This window comes from Crinia signifera, chromosome 4 (assembly GCF_055691185.1).
Source record: "Crinia signifera chromosome 4, ASM5569118v1, whole genome shotgun sequence".
Classification (NCBI taxonomy): Eukaryota; Metazoa; Chordata; class Amphibia; order Anura; family Myobatrachidae; genus Crinia; species Crinia signifera.
The window spans coordinates 264514941-264529662 of NC_139220.1; the positions used below are offsets into that span (position 1 = coordinate 264514941).

General features: G+C 46.7%; 1 protein-coding gene across 3 annotated transcripts in view; it reads right to left on the minus strand.

Annotated features, from left to right (window-relative positions):
* The window catches only part of KCNU1 (potassium calcium-activated channel subfamily U member 1), a 212969-nt gene that overhangs the window by 14131 nt on the left and 184116 nt on the right, over positions 1–14722 (minus strand). For 2 of the 3 annotated variants that reach the window (XM_083184484.1, XM_083184483.1), the window contains 2 exons: positions 5924–6109; positions 4483–4583 (listed from right to left, as the gene is read on the minus strand). The exons of the other annotated variant lie outside the window; for it this stretch is intronic. In XM_083184484.1, coding sequence (XP_083040610.1) covers positions 4483–4583; positions 5924–6109 — 287 coding nt within the window. The remainder of the gene's footprint in view (positions 1–4482; positions 4584–5923; positions 6110–14722) is intronic. 3 annotated transcript variants of the gene reach the window in all.

Here is a 14722-nt window from a genome sequence, read left to right on the forward strand (position 1 = left end):
GACCACAAAGGTAGAGATATATGGCAGTATTTAATTATTTATTAGGCAGGCAGTATTTAATTATTTTTTAGCCGGTGAGCCCCAGACCAGACGGTACATACGGCAGTATAGCCAGTGAGCCCCAGACCACAAAGGTAGAGATATATGGCAGTATTTAATTATTTATTAGCCAGTGAGCCCCAGACCAGACGGTACATACGGCAGTATAGCCAGTGAGCCCCAGACCACAAAGGTAGAGATATACGGCAGTATTTAATTATTTATTAGGCAGGCAGTATTTAATTATTTATTAGCCGGTGAGCCCCAGACCAGACGGTACATACGGCAGTATAGCCAGTGAGCCCCAGACCACAAAGGTAGAGATATACGGCAGTATTTAATTATTTATTAGCCAGTGAGCCCCAGACCAGACGGTACATACGGCAGTATAGCCAGTCAGCCCCAGACCACAAAGGTAGAGATATATGGCAGTATTTAATTATTTATTAGGCAGGCAGTATTTAATTATTTTTTAGCCGGTGAGCCCCAGACCAGACGGTACATACGGCAGTATAGCCAGTCAGCCCCAGACCACAAAGGTAGAGATATATGGCAGTATTTAATTATTTATTAGCCAGTGAGCCCCAGACCAGACGGTACATACGGCAGTATAGCCAGTGAGCCCCAGACCACAAAGGTAGAGATATACGGCAGTATTTAATTATTTATTAGGCAGGCAGTATTTAATTATTTATTAGCCGGTGAGCCCCAGACCAGACGGTACATACGGCAGTATAGCCAGTGAGCCCCAGACCACAAAGGTAGAGATATACGGTAGTATTTAATTATTTATTAGCCAGTGAGCCCCAGACCAGACGGTACATACGGCAGTATAGCCAGTGAGCCCCAGACCACAAAGGTAGAGATATACGGCAGTATTTAATTATTTATTAGCCAGTGAGCCCCAGACCAGACGGTACATACGGCAGTATAGGCAGTGAGCCCCAGACCACAAAGGTAGAGATATACGGCAGTATTTAATTATTTATTAGGCAGGCAGTATTTAATTATTTATTAACCAGTGAGCCCCAGACCAGACGGTACATACGGCAGTATAGCCAGTGACCCCCAGACCACAAAGGTAGAGATATACGGCAGTATTTAATTATTTATTAGGCAGGCAGTATTTAATTATTTATTAGCCAGTGAGCCCCAGACCAGACGGTACATACGGCAGTATAGCCAGTGAGCCCCAGACCACAAAGGTAGAGATATATGGCAGTATTTAATTATTTATTAGCCAGTGAGCCCCAGACCAGACGGTACATACGGCAGTATAGCCAGTGAGCCCCAGACCACAAAGGTAGAGATATACGGCAGTATTTAATTATTTATTAGGCAGGCAGTATTTAATTATTTATTAGCCGGTGAGCCCCAGACCAGACGGTACATACGGCAGTATAGCCAGTGAGCCCCAGACCACAAAGGTAGAGATATACGGCAGTATTTAATTATTTATTAGCCAGTGAGCCCCAGACCAGACGGTACATACGGCAGTATAGCCAGTCAGCCCCAGACCACAAAGGTAGAGATATATGGCAGTATTTAATTATTTATTAGGCAGGCAGTATTTAATTATTTTTTAGCCGGTGAGCCCCAGACCAGACGGTACATACGGCAGTATAGCCAGTCAGCCCCAGACCACAAAGGTAGAGATATATGGCAGTATTTAATTATTTATTAGCCAGTGAGCCCCAGACCAGACGGTACATACGGCAGTATAGCCAGTGAGCCCCAGACCACAAAGGTAGAGATATACGGCAGTATTTAATTATTTATTAGGCAGGCAGTATTTAATTATTTATTAGCCGGTGAGCCACAGACCAGACGGTACATACGGCAGTATAGCCAGTGAGCCCCAGACCACAAAGGTAGAGATATACGGTAGTATTTAATTATTTATTAGCCAGTGAGCCCCAGACCAGACGGTACATACGGCAGTATAGCCAGTGAGCCCCAGACCACAAAGGTAGAGATATACGGCAGTATTTAATTATTTATTAGCCAGTGAGCCCCAGACCAGACGGTACATACGGCAGTATAGGCAGTGAGCCCCAGACCACAAAGGTAGAGATATACGGCAGTATTTAATTATTTATTAGGCAGGCAGTATTTAATTATTTATTAACCAGTGAGCCCCAGACCAGACGGTACATACGGCAGTATAGCCAGTGACCCCCAGACCACAAAGGTAGAGATATACGGCAGTATTTAATTATTTATTAGGCAGGCAGTATTTAATTATTTATTAGCCAGTGAGCCCCAGACCAGACGGTACATACGGCAGTATAGCCAGTGAGCCCCAGACCACAAAGGTAGAGATATACGGCAGTATTTAATTATTTATTAGCCAGTGAGCCCCAGACCAGACGGTACATACGGCAGTATAGGCAGTGAGCCCCAGACCACAAAGGTAGAGATATACGGCAGTATTTAATTATTTATTAGGCAGGCAGTATTTAATTATTTATTAACCAGTGAGCCCCAGACCAGACGGTACATACGGCAGTATAGCCAGTGACCCCCAGACCACAAAGGTAGAGATATACGGCAGTATTTAATTATTTATTAGGCAGGCAGTATTTAATTATTTATTAGCCAGTGAGCCCCAGACCAGACGGTACATACGGCAGTATAGCCAGTGAGCCCCAGACCACAAAGGTAGAGATATACAGCAGTATTTAATTATTTATTAGCCAGTGAGCCCCAGACCAGACATTACATACGGCAGTATAGGCAGTGAGCCCCAGACCACAAAGGTAGAGATATACGGCAGTATTTAATTATTTATTAGGCAGGCAGTATTTAATTATTTATTAGCCAGTGAGCCCCAGACCACAGACCGCCAGACTGGCAGATTCAGTGCAGGCAGCAGTGCAGCACCAGTGGACTATATATATATTTATATTTAATATAATTAATTAATAATTATATATATAATAAATGGCACAGCACAGCACCAGAGGTATGCCCCAGCACAGAGGAGACAGTACTACAGGCAGGTACACAGTTAGACTGTTCTCCTAAGCAGAGGAGAACATAGTACACAGCAGCACTGAGGGAGACAGCCCTAGCAAATAAAATAATTAATTACAGCACAGTTCACCAGAGGTAGACCGCACAGAGGAGACAGTAGTACTACAAGTACACAGTTAGACTGTTGTCCTAAGCTGAGAACAGAGTACACAGCAGCACTGAGGGAGACAGCCCCAGCAAATAAAATAATCAATTACAGGCAGCACAGCACACCAGAGGTAGACCGCACAGAGGAGACAGTAGTACTACAAGTACACAGTTAGACTACTACACAGCAGCACTGAGAGACAGCACCAGCGATTGCAAAAGCTCAAGGACAAGCTCAAGTTTAAGCCCCAGCAGCAGCACCAACACACCCTCTCCCAACCCACTACTTAACTGGAGTGAAGATGGCGGGGGCGCGGCAGCTGCTTATAAAGCCTCGCGAAATCCGACGCCGGGAGATGACGTTCTAATCACGCGGACGGACCGAGTCAGGCGGGAATCTCCGAGCGCTGCTCGGAATCGGGCTCGGAATGATGACGTCCGTGGGGGCTCGGATCTCTGATATCCGAGCCCGCACATCTCTAATATATATATATATATATATATATATATATATATATATATATATATATATATATATATATATATATATATACACATACATACATATACATACATACACATATACATACATACACACACACACTGGATACTGTATGGAATACAGTGTTAATATTGAAAAGTACAGTTGGTCTATAGTATATGCGGTTTCAAACATTTGAATAAGATAAGTAAGTGGTCAGGAAAAGTTTAAACATATAACAAATAAATAAATAAATGAACATAATAGAACCAGTACTGCACTTTATAAACTCACAATCTCCCACTTCTTGGTAAGGCTCCTGTCTCTTCCTCCTGGCAACTACTCTCTGGTCCAGTGCGATGTTTGAGGGCTCAGATCCACACATACAGTAAATGTGGTAGAAGAAGCATGTGCAACAGCTCTGCTCTGTCCCTTACACTGCATGGTGGCAGCTCTGTTGAACATATTATTTACCAGTGCTATTGTTGTCATAATGTAAGGCACTTGCCAAGTGGAGGGGGGGTTTCCAGGCAACCAGAACCCCCCTCCTCCCTATGTTTGCATATGGGTGCACCACAGAGCTCTGTTGGAAGAGCAGTGCTCACTTTTGGATCCTGCTGTGAAGCACACAGATGCTGCTGTACATGCAGGTGCCCCTTCATGGCTTGGAGCCCATAGGCAGACTTCTGCATTGCCTCTGGGAGTTACTCCTTTGTTGTGGGAGGATGGTTTGGAGTCTGAGACCTTGCTTAATGATTGGTATTGAAGTATGGTGAAAATAATTCTATAGCAGAATATGGTCATCACATCTCTAGAGGTCACTATTACAGCACCCTCACCTGGTCTGGCACTGGTTGAATTCATCCAAGAGACGGTAAACACCAAAGCAGATTATGCCACATGCCAGTGCGTTACAGAACAGCTCTCTGTACGTCATTCCCTTCATTGGATGGAAACATGTTATAGTTTATATAATATATATATATATGACATATGTAGCGCTATCCGTAACAATGGGCTCCCACAAGTATCCTAGTCTAACTGCAGCATAAGTACAGAGGCACAGGTACGAGCAGAGCTTTCCACCAAGGGCATGCCAACCATAAAGGGTATAGTAGCATAGGAATCATCATAGGGACAAATACAGGATTTTCATGGATGCCATTCCATATTTATGTTTTATCAAATGACATAAGTTAGGTATATATGGTACAAATAATGAATATACATTTTATATGCAGGATGGAATGTATTTTGGCTATACACTACTCTATACTGGGCCTGATTAGGATTTGCATGCAAAGGGAGGGCCTGAGGAAGATGTGGCCGCACCCCATTAACCAAATGAATGTTAAAAGTTAAAGCATTTTTAGCACTGGAAAGTGCATACTTTAAAGGGGGGGCGGGGCTAATACAGAAGGGGACACAATCAGGGTGATCACACCCCCTACCCCGACATGCACAGACAGACTGCTCTCTGCACCACTACCGCCCAGCCAGCACACAACAGCATGTGCTAGCTGGAGAAAGAAGCATCTGTCATTAGGCAAAGGAGGGCAGGGGGATATTGGTGTAATTAGTACCTGCCCCCGCACCTCTTGGTGGCAGGTGCTATCTACAGGTAGATGTTTAATTCTGTTCCAGCTTAGCTCTTATGCTAGGGTTACCACCTAGTCCCTTTAATTCCGGACACATGTTAATTACACAGGTTCTGTGGCAGTTTAAAATCAGGTGAAGTGGAGTCTTGAAGTCAGCAAGCCACAGAACCTGTATAATTAATATGTGTCCGGAATTAAAGGGACTAGGTGGTAACCCTATCTTATGCATATGAGGCCCCTTAGTGTCAGAGAAACTGCGCTGCATTTACTTATTTATTTATGATTTAGGGCACTTTTTGTACGATATTTAATTTTTGATGGGTTGTTTTATGGATCTATAACCCTTCCCCTTTGTTAAACATACTGTACCCATGTAACATTTGTCCTAAGCGCTGCTTTCTAATGTACATCTTAAGCTGCGTACACACAGAGCCATATTATCGCTAAGCAATATTGGCTCATTATTGCTCAGCAATCATATTGCTCAGTGTCCCGTTTTCATCAGTGACCGGAGACAGTAACTGACCAGCAACCACCCCAGGGCTGACCGCCGCCCCATACACACGGGGATATGGTCGCTCAGCGGCCATATCCCCGGCAATTATGGCTAAAATCGCACTGTGTATGCGGGGCTTTACAGTTTCTTGTGCTACTCCTTTGAAACGTTGCTTAGAAGACTCACATTGATCTCTTGATCATTAAGGGGTATTAGGTAGAGTTTGCTGCGGTCTTGGGGAGCAATGTGCTTTGTCATATGTTGACTCATTTGTAATGCATAGTCATCAGCCAACTGCTCTTCCAGTTCTGGCGTGCTTCCACCTGTCACCAAGGTTTGCAGTAGAGGCAATATATTGCAGCTGTAATATGTCTGAGACAAAAGAAGGATAATTGATCATTTTTTTACATTTTGACATATTATAAACAACCCAATACAAAACTTTTATATAATAATTATATTTTTGTTGGTATTTAGTGTTTAGTTTAAGTGATGAGGCTTCATTCCCTGTACCAAGATGGCCGCCAAGGCTACTACTGTACATACCCCATCTGGTGTTTTACTGTGGGTGCCACAGCAGGAGACACAAGACTTTCACTTTGCTCTTTGAGACCTGAAAGATTACATGGAATATGGACATTTTTCATTGACGCACCGCTACCCAGTACCCGAACATACTCACTGTACTGTATGTCACCCCAACTCCAATCTGTATAACAGTGAGTACAGCTTATTCTCATATATTATCAATAAACCACTTTTACTGGGACCCAGCTTGGCTGTTCCTTGTCTCAGGGATCTGCATTGTAGGTCTGCCATGATACATGTACTCACAGATTTCAAACAGTATGGATGCGGCATATTTGTATTAAACTGGCTAGCCTCGGATTTGCAAAACTCGAAGTGGGTGGGACTAGAACAACCAGCAACCAACCATAGTATTGGAATGTTTGCCACCTGCATAATATTTCAACCAAGCCATGTCCTACGGTATGTGGTCACTGGGTAGACAATGTCTAGGTTGACAGTCATTAGGTTGCCCACTAATGGTCAACAGTGACTAGGTCGACACCTTGACAGGGTCAACATACCCATGGTAGACATTGACAATGGGTCAACACAAGCGACATAGACATGGTTAACATGAAAAAGGTTGACATGAGTTTCTCATGTTTATGTTTTTTTTAAATGGGGTTTTTCATACTTTACTATCCAAGTGGGCATAGAGTGGGAATATAATAGTGTGCCGGAAGCATGACGAGAGCAGCTCCACCGATTTCTTGTCCACCATAAGCTTCGGTCAACATTTTGTCAATGTCAACCTTGGTTATGTCGACCATAAGTGGTCCAACTAGTGACTGTCAACCTAGACATTGTCTACCATTTATTCAGTAACCAGGATCTTCATACAGTATGTTCACACAAGCGTAAAGCAGGGATCAGACCCCTATGTATCCTCCAAACTGAATATGTACCTTTAACAACACTACAGAACCACAAGGAAGCTGGAAACTCTTGTTTCAGCCAGTTATATACTGTAACCCAATGACCTTAAGGCCACACAGGAGCGCTGGTATAACTCAGGTGGTAAATGGTTTTTCCTTTGGGTAAGCTGCAGCCCCCTATCAGAGGGAGTGGAAATACCCAGTTATATACTGACCATGCAATATTTTTGTTAATCATTGATATACAGTATTACAAAGCACTTTCAGCAGGTTTAGGACAGGAATGTACTTGTCCTTGTTGTTTAAGTATTCGCAAAACCCTTCTTAACATTCCATATAACTGGCATTAAATTATAAGAATACATTGTTTTTATTCTATTGCCCATGTACTTGTTATGCCCCTTTCAGACCGCACTTTTTAACCGGTATTTTGCTGTTTTTTAACCGTTTCAAAACGGTTATATGTGCGGTCTGAAAGGTGCAGAACCGATATACCGTTTTAAAAAAGCAGTTTTTTAAAACGGTTAAAATGGAGGGTCCTACCCATTTTAGACCCGGTATTTTGGAACCAAAATCGGGTCTGAAACGGTATTTAGGACCCAGCCAATAGGGCGTCCGCTCTGTGCATATCTAATGAGCGGACCAGTGTGTCATTAGATATGCACAGTCAAACCCAGGCAGCTCGCCCCTTCTGCACCGCCGCACTTCATTGCCCCCAGTCATACTCACATGTGTCCGCAGCTTGGTACCTCCAGGCAGATGGGGCAGCAGGAAGTCGGCGGAGGACAGGGCAGGAGAGTTCTTGTGGGAATGGTGCTGCCGGTGCTGGGACGAGGACACCAGGCTCCGGAACATGTTGGCGGTCGCACCGTCACCTCAGCGGCTGCAGCGGGACTCCTTCTGACGTCACCTGCGCAACACGCGTCACCATGGAGACCTTCCAGTACCCGGCTGGCCGAAATCTCTATCCAGGACCCGCCATTGACGAGGTATTGTATCCCATCCCCCCCCCCCCCCCTAGGCATTTCAATCCCCCACCCCACCCCCTGAAGGCACCCCCACCCCCTGGAGGCACCCACTTCCCTAGAGGCACCCCGAGTTCTCGCCCTTCCGGATAAACGGCACACTTTCACACCGCAAACCTGCTTTAAACCAGGTATTTTCATGCGATGTGAAAGGGCTCTGACCCGTTTTTAAAAACGTTTTAAATACCTGGTTTAAGCAGGTTTTGCGGTGTGAAAGCAGCATTAATCTGTCCTGTAATATTACAGTAAATATTCATTAATCTGGGAACAGAAACAAACTGATTTGTGCGTTATGTAAAATCGGAACTCAGTCGTGTGTGTGTATTTCATTTATAACAGGGGTGCAGAATAGCCGGCGCTACACACAGGAATCTGACTTTCCCGCAGAGAGAATACACACAACAGGCTTGTAGCCATTTGTCCTCTCCCCCCTGCTCTTCTCCCTCTACACAAACGACTGCACCTCAGCAGAACAGTCAGTAAAAATTATAAAATTTGCAGACGACGCAACGGTTATCGGCCTAATCATGGACGGAAACGAGTCGGCATACAGACGGGAGGTGGATCGGCTAACTAAATGGTGTAGCGGAAACAACCTTGACCTAAACCTCCTCAAATGGTGGAGATGGTGGTGGACTTCAGAAGGAAACCAAATGCCATGCACCCACTCATAATATCTGACAGTAGTGTCGAGGGTCGACTCCTTCAAATTCCTAGGAACAAAGATTTCCTGCGACCTCAAATGGGGTCCCAACATCATTACAACTGTCAAGAAGGCTCAGAAACGGTTATTCTTCCTGAGGCAACTCAAGAAATTCAACATCCTGCAGGAGCTGCTGCTCATCTTCTACACTGCCATAGTAGAGTCTGTCCTTTGCTCCTCGATCACAATCTGGTTCGGAGGAGCAAACGAGAATGACAGACGAAGGTTGCAAAGAGTGGTGAGGATGGCAGAAAAGATCATTGGGGCAGAGCTCCCCACTGTCCAAGAACTATACCTAGCCAGAGTCAATAAGCGTGCAGGAAAGATTGTGGCGGACAAGCTACACCCTGGCCACAACCTGTTTGAACACCTTCCGTCAGGCAGACGTTTTAGGTCCATCAAAGCAAAGACGACAAGAACTACAAAAGGCTTCTTCCCAATAGCTACAAAAAAAAAAAAAGGATATAGAATATCCACAAAAGGCGCTTATGTATGAGTATGCTTGGCTAATAAGCTAATATGGTTTTTCTAATCGGAATCCTTAGTTTGTAATCCGTTTTTGGAATGGATTGGGGTAGTTCCATAAGCTTTTTTGTTGTCCCTGGGTGGGGAGAAATTTCCAGGGAAAAGAGGGGGTTGGGCCTCATAAGGAAGTGGGGGGCCAATTCACTTGGTCTGAGGAATGGGACTCTCTCACTCTCAGGAGATGGTGAATAGGTCAGCCAGATGTTATAAATTGCACCCGCTAGTGGGAAGCGCTGGGATCCTTCACTGATGTTGCCGAGCTGTTTTTAGGGGGTGGCGTACCTCCAAAATTGCTTGTGCCTCGGATGGAAGGACCAGGGTGCTTCTCCTGCTGGCGGGGGTGGCTGTGTCAGAGAGGCAAGAGTTCCACTGGAGATGGTGTTTTCCTGGGTAAAGGATAGTGTGGAGTCCAGAAAGGGATTCAGATACCGCTGTAACAAATCTGTAGGGTGATCTTAGGTCACTTGTGCACCTACGCGTTTCGCTGCCCTCAGCAGCTTTTTCAAGGTCTTCCTAATAGCTTCCCACCAACTAAACAGTATTGGGTACTCTTTACTTAGAAGGGCGCCCACGATTTTGATCGTGGGCATCGTTAGTAAAAAATCTCGGGCATCTCGGGCATTGAATGCACTAAAAAATCGGGTGCGATCAACCGACGAGATGCCCGAGATTTCCCATAGGGAACAATGTTAAATGTCTCAATTGACCCAATTTTCCTGTTCAATGCCTCAATTGACCCGATTTTTCCATAGGAAACAATGTTAAATGGGCCACAGAGGCCAAATAGGCACCCTGAAGTGTATAATGGCCACCCGAATTGTTAACGCCACCCCACGATCAAAGTCAACCCGATGCGTGGCGAGCGCAGCGAGCCCGCGAGGGGCGGCGGTACGCGTCCTATGACCTTTTCATACCCCCACTATCCACGTCGGTGTGGAGTTGAGAATAGAAAGTGTGGCGAGCGCAGCGAGCCACCGAGCCCGAAGCGTGGCCAGCGCAGCGAGCCCCGCGAGGGTACGCGGATAGCTGTGAAGCCCGCGAGGGGACGCGGATACCTGTGAAGATATCCGCGTCCCCACGCGGGGCTCGCTGCGCTCGCCACGCTTCGGGCTCGGTGGCTCGCTGCGCTCGCCACACTTTCTATTCTCAACTCCACGCCGACGTGGATAGTGGGGGTATGAAAAGGTCGTAGGACGCGTACCGCCGCCCCTCGCGGGCTCGCTGCGCTCGCCACGCTTCGGGTTGACGTTAATCGTGGGGTGGCGTTAACAATTCGGGTGGCCATTATTCACTTCAGGGTGCCTATTTGGCCTCTGTGGCCCATTTAACATTGTTTCCTATGGAAAAATTGGGTCAATTGAGGCACTGAACAGGAAAATCGGGTCAATTGAGACATTTAACATTGTTCCCTATGGGAAATCTCGGGCATCTCGTCTGTCGCATCGCACCTGATTTTTTAGTGCATTCAATGCCCGAGATGGGTGCCCTTCTAAGTAAAGAGTACCCAGTATTGAACGTACCAAATACTAAATACGGTATTTGTGACTGATCTGGGCGCCCGATTTTCTTCATCGCACCTAAAAATCGCATCGCATACAATCAGATTGCATGCGATGCGATTTGCCGCGATTTTAATATGTGAAGGCACCCAGATGCCTGTTTCATATGTGAAATGGCCCCCCAGACCCCATTTTTAATTGTATACCCACCCTGATGGCTAAATGCCCCCCATTGTTAATGCCACCCCACTATCAACGCCAACCCGAAGCGTGGCGAGCGCAGCGAGCCCGCGAGGGGCGGCGGTACGCGTCCTCCGACCTTTTCATACCCCCACTATCCACGTCGGCGTGGAGTTGACTTTATATAGCATGGCGAGCACAGCGAGCCACCGAGCCCGAAGCGTGGCGAGCGCAGCGAGCCCTGCGAGGGGACGCGGATACCTGTGAAGCCCGCGAGGGGACGCGTATAGCTATGAAGGTATCCACGTGCGCTCACCACGCTTCGGGCTCGGTGGCTCGCTGCGCTCGCCACACTATGTAAAATCAACTCCACACCGACGTGGATAGTGGGGGTATGAAAAGGTCGGAGGACGCGTACCGCCGCCGCTCGCCACGCTTCGGGTTGGCGTTGATAGTGGGGTGGCTTTAACAATGGGGGTCATTTAGCCATCAGGGTGGGTATACAATTAAAAATGGGGTCTGGGGGGCCATTTCACATATAAAAAAAAGGCATCTGGGTACATCTGTACATACAGTATTAAAATCGCATCAAATCGCATCGCATGCAATACAATAGCATAAAATGCAACGCAATTTTCTCTTTAAGGGAATTTCAAGGGAAATCGCGTCAAATCGCATGCTTAGGGTACTGGCATACAAGTCACAAGTACCCTAAATACTAACTCGAACTGTTCTAGATATATGTGAAATGTATGTGATATATGTTTATGCCTCTCTTCCCACCCCCCTTGTGTTCCCTGCTTGATGCTGCACTGTTAACACAAAAAATTCCAAGCATACGCAAGTATACCTGCCCAAAATAGATGATTCTGATTCTCTTACCTACTGATCATCAACTGTTCTTGTTCTACTGCAGGTCACGTTACGTCTACAGCCCCCAGCAGTAGCATCGGTTTAGAGCTCCAAGTCTATCCCCTACCATGTACTTTGGGGGAGGTCTCAGTGTAGACTATGAACTGCTCATCTTATCATTACCAGTCAGCATCACTGATCTACTATGGAGAACAACCAACTGTCCTTGGGACCACTATGGTACTTATATGTTAGTACGCTCATACCCCCACTATCCATGTCGGCATGGAGTTGATTTTACATAGTGTGGCGAGCGCAGCGAGCCACCGATCCCGAAGCGTGGCGAGCCCCGCGAGGGGACGCGGAAAACTAAGCAAATTGCTTAGTGGGCGCCCAACTAACATATAAGTACCCCACTATTAGTAGGTACTAACCAGTACATACTGGAACATCCCACAAGACCTGCAGTTTTGGAGATGCTCTGACCCATTTTTCTAGCCATCACTATTTGGCAGGGCCGGTGCAAGGCACCGGAGCGCCCCAGGCAAGTCCTGCGGCGCTGTAAAGCTGGCAGCGGGGGGTCCCTGCAGTCAATAAGAAATAACGAGCGCTATCCACCGGGCTATGCGGAAGCGCTTCTGTTTTGGAAACACTGGCCGCACGGCGCACGCTGATTGGCTGAATCTCAGCCAATCAGCGTGCGGCCAGTGTTTCCAAAACAGAAGCGCTTCCGCATAGCCCGGCGGATAGCGCTCGTTATTTGTTATTGACTGCAGGGACCCCCCGCTGCCGCCGCCAGCTTTATATACGCACAGCGCCGCAGGACAGGTACCCGGGCGGCAAGGGGGGCGAAATACCGCCCTCCAGTGGCCGGCGCCCTAGGCAAATGCCTAGATTTGCCTAGTGGTGGCGCCGGCCCTGCTATTTGGGCCTAATTCAATACCGCTTGCTAAGCAGCGGTCATTTGCTGCTTAGAGAGCGGCTTAACACTGCCCACCGAACACCCACCCCCCCTTCCACGTCACCACTGAATCCCCTCAGTAACATGTGAGGGGATGTATGGGAACACATCCCCTCACATGTAGCCAAACTGACTTATTTCCAATGTAGTCCACCGAAGAGGGGGGCGGGCGCTGGCATCATGTGACATCTGCCACCCACCTCCGGCAGACATTGGTCCACCTGTGTTCCCAGGGAAACTGCCAGCATCTTTTTTGCTCCTGACTAGAGATGAGCGGGGCCGGATCTCCGGTATCCGTCAGATCCTAATATGGTGATCCGAGTCAGTATCCGAGCCGGCTCAGGAGTTCCCGCCTGAATTTCGGACTGAAAACAAGGCAAAACGTCATCATCGCGCTGTCGGATTCTCGTGGGATCTGGATTCTAAATAAGACGCACGCGCGCCCCGCCATCTTCACTCCATTATAGGAGAGGGAAGCGGGTGGTTGGGATCCGTGCTCCGTGCTCTGTGCCCTGTGCTATGATTTATTTAGTGACTGAATTTTTATTTTGTTGTAAACTAGGTGCTGCAGTGCTCACATGCAGGGGCTGCAGTGCTGCTGACTGTACACTCAGTGTACAGGGGCTGCAGTGTCCATAATACAAGGGGCTGTGTCCAGTGTGTCAGGGGCTGTGTCCATAATACAAGGGGCTGTGTCCACTGTCCAGGGGCTGTGTCCACTGTCCAGGGGCTGTGTCCACTGTCCAGGGGCTGTGTCCACTGTCCAGGGGCTGTGTCCACTGTCCAGGGGCTGTGTCCACTGTCCAGGGACTGTGTCCAGTGGGACGGGCTGTATCCAGTGTCCAGGGTAACGGGCTGTGTCCAGTGTGACGGCATATATCCAGTGTCCAGTGTGACTGACTATATCCAGTGTCCAGTGTGACGAACTAAATCCAGTGTCCAGTGTGACGGACTATATGAAGTGATCAAAATTTACTAGAAATGAGTGGAAATTAATGTTGTTGAGCATAATAATACTTTAGGGGCAAAAACAGGCCCAAAAATCTGTTATTTTAGTAGTAGTAGTACGTTTATTTATAAGGCGCCGCAAAGTGTCCGCAGCGCCGTACATAGCAAACAAAAAAACAAATTACAAGGTAACGTACAGGGTGTGTTGAAAAATACAGTATAAATAGGGGTATAGCTGGTAGAACTAAAATCAGCATCAGTTCAGAAGTAGGTATTTTAGCAATTTTTTGCATTTTTCCAAAAATATCCAGATCCAAAACCAAAACCCGCAAGGGTGGTTTTGCCAAAACCAATCCAGATCCAAAACCCGAAAAAGTGCCCGCCGCTCATCTCTACTCTTGACCAAGGTCGGAGTGCTGGGATTTAAGACCTGTGTTGACCCTTTCACACCACAGAAAAACCCAGGTTTTTCAGCATATTCCCGGGTTGAAAAGCTTTAACCAGGTAATTTGAAGGAGGTGTGAATTGGGGTCAGGCTGCACCCAGCAAAATGACCCAACACTCAAAAATGCCGGGTAATTGCCGGGTGGCCGGTGTGAAAGGGGTATTAGGCAAATCATACAGCTGCAATGTAGATGGCACAACAGCAAATAGGATAAGTTCACTGAACATAGTTATAAATAATGTCTGATTTTAAACAGATATGAACAGATAAAGGGAATAAGAACAGACATCCAGATACAATGATATAGCATGATCTATAGGGAAAACACACACATTTCCGCCCCAGGGTTAATGCTATTTAATCAGCCTTGTGAAGATTCACCTATTCCGGATGTAAAGTTGT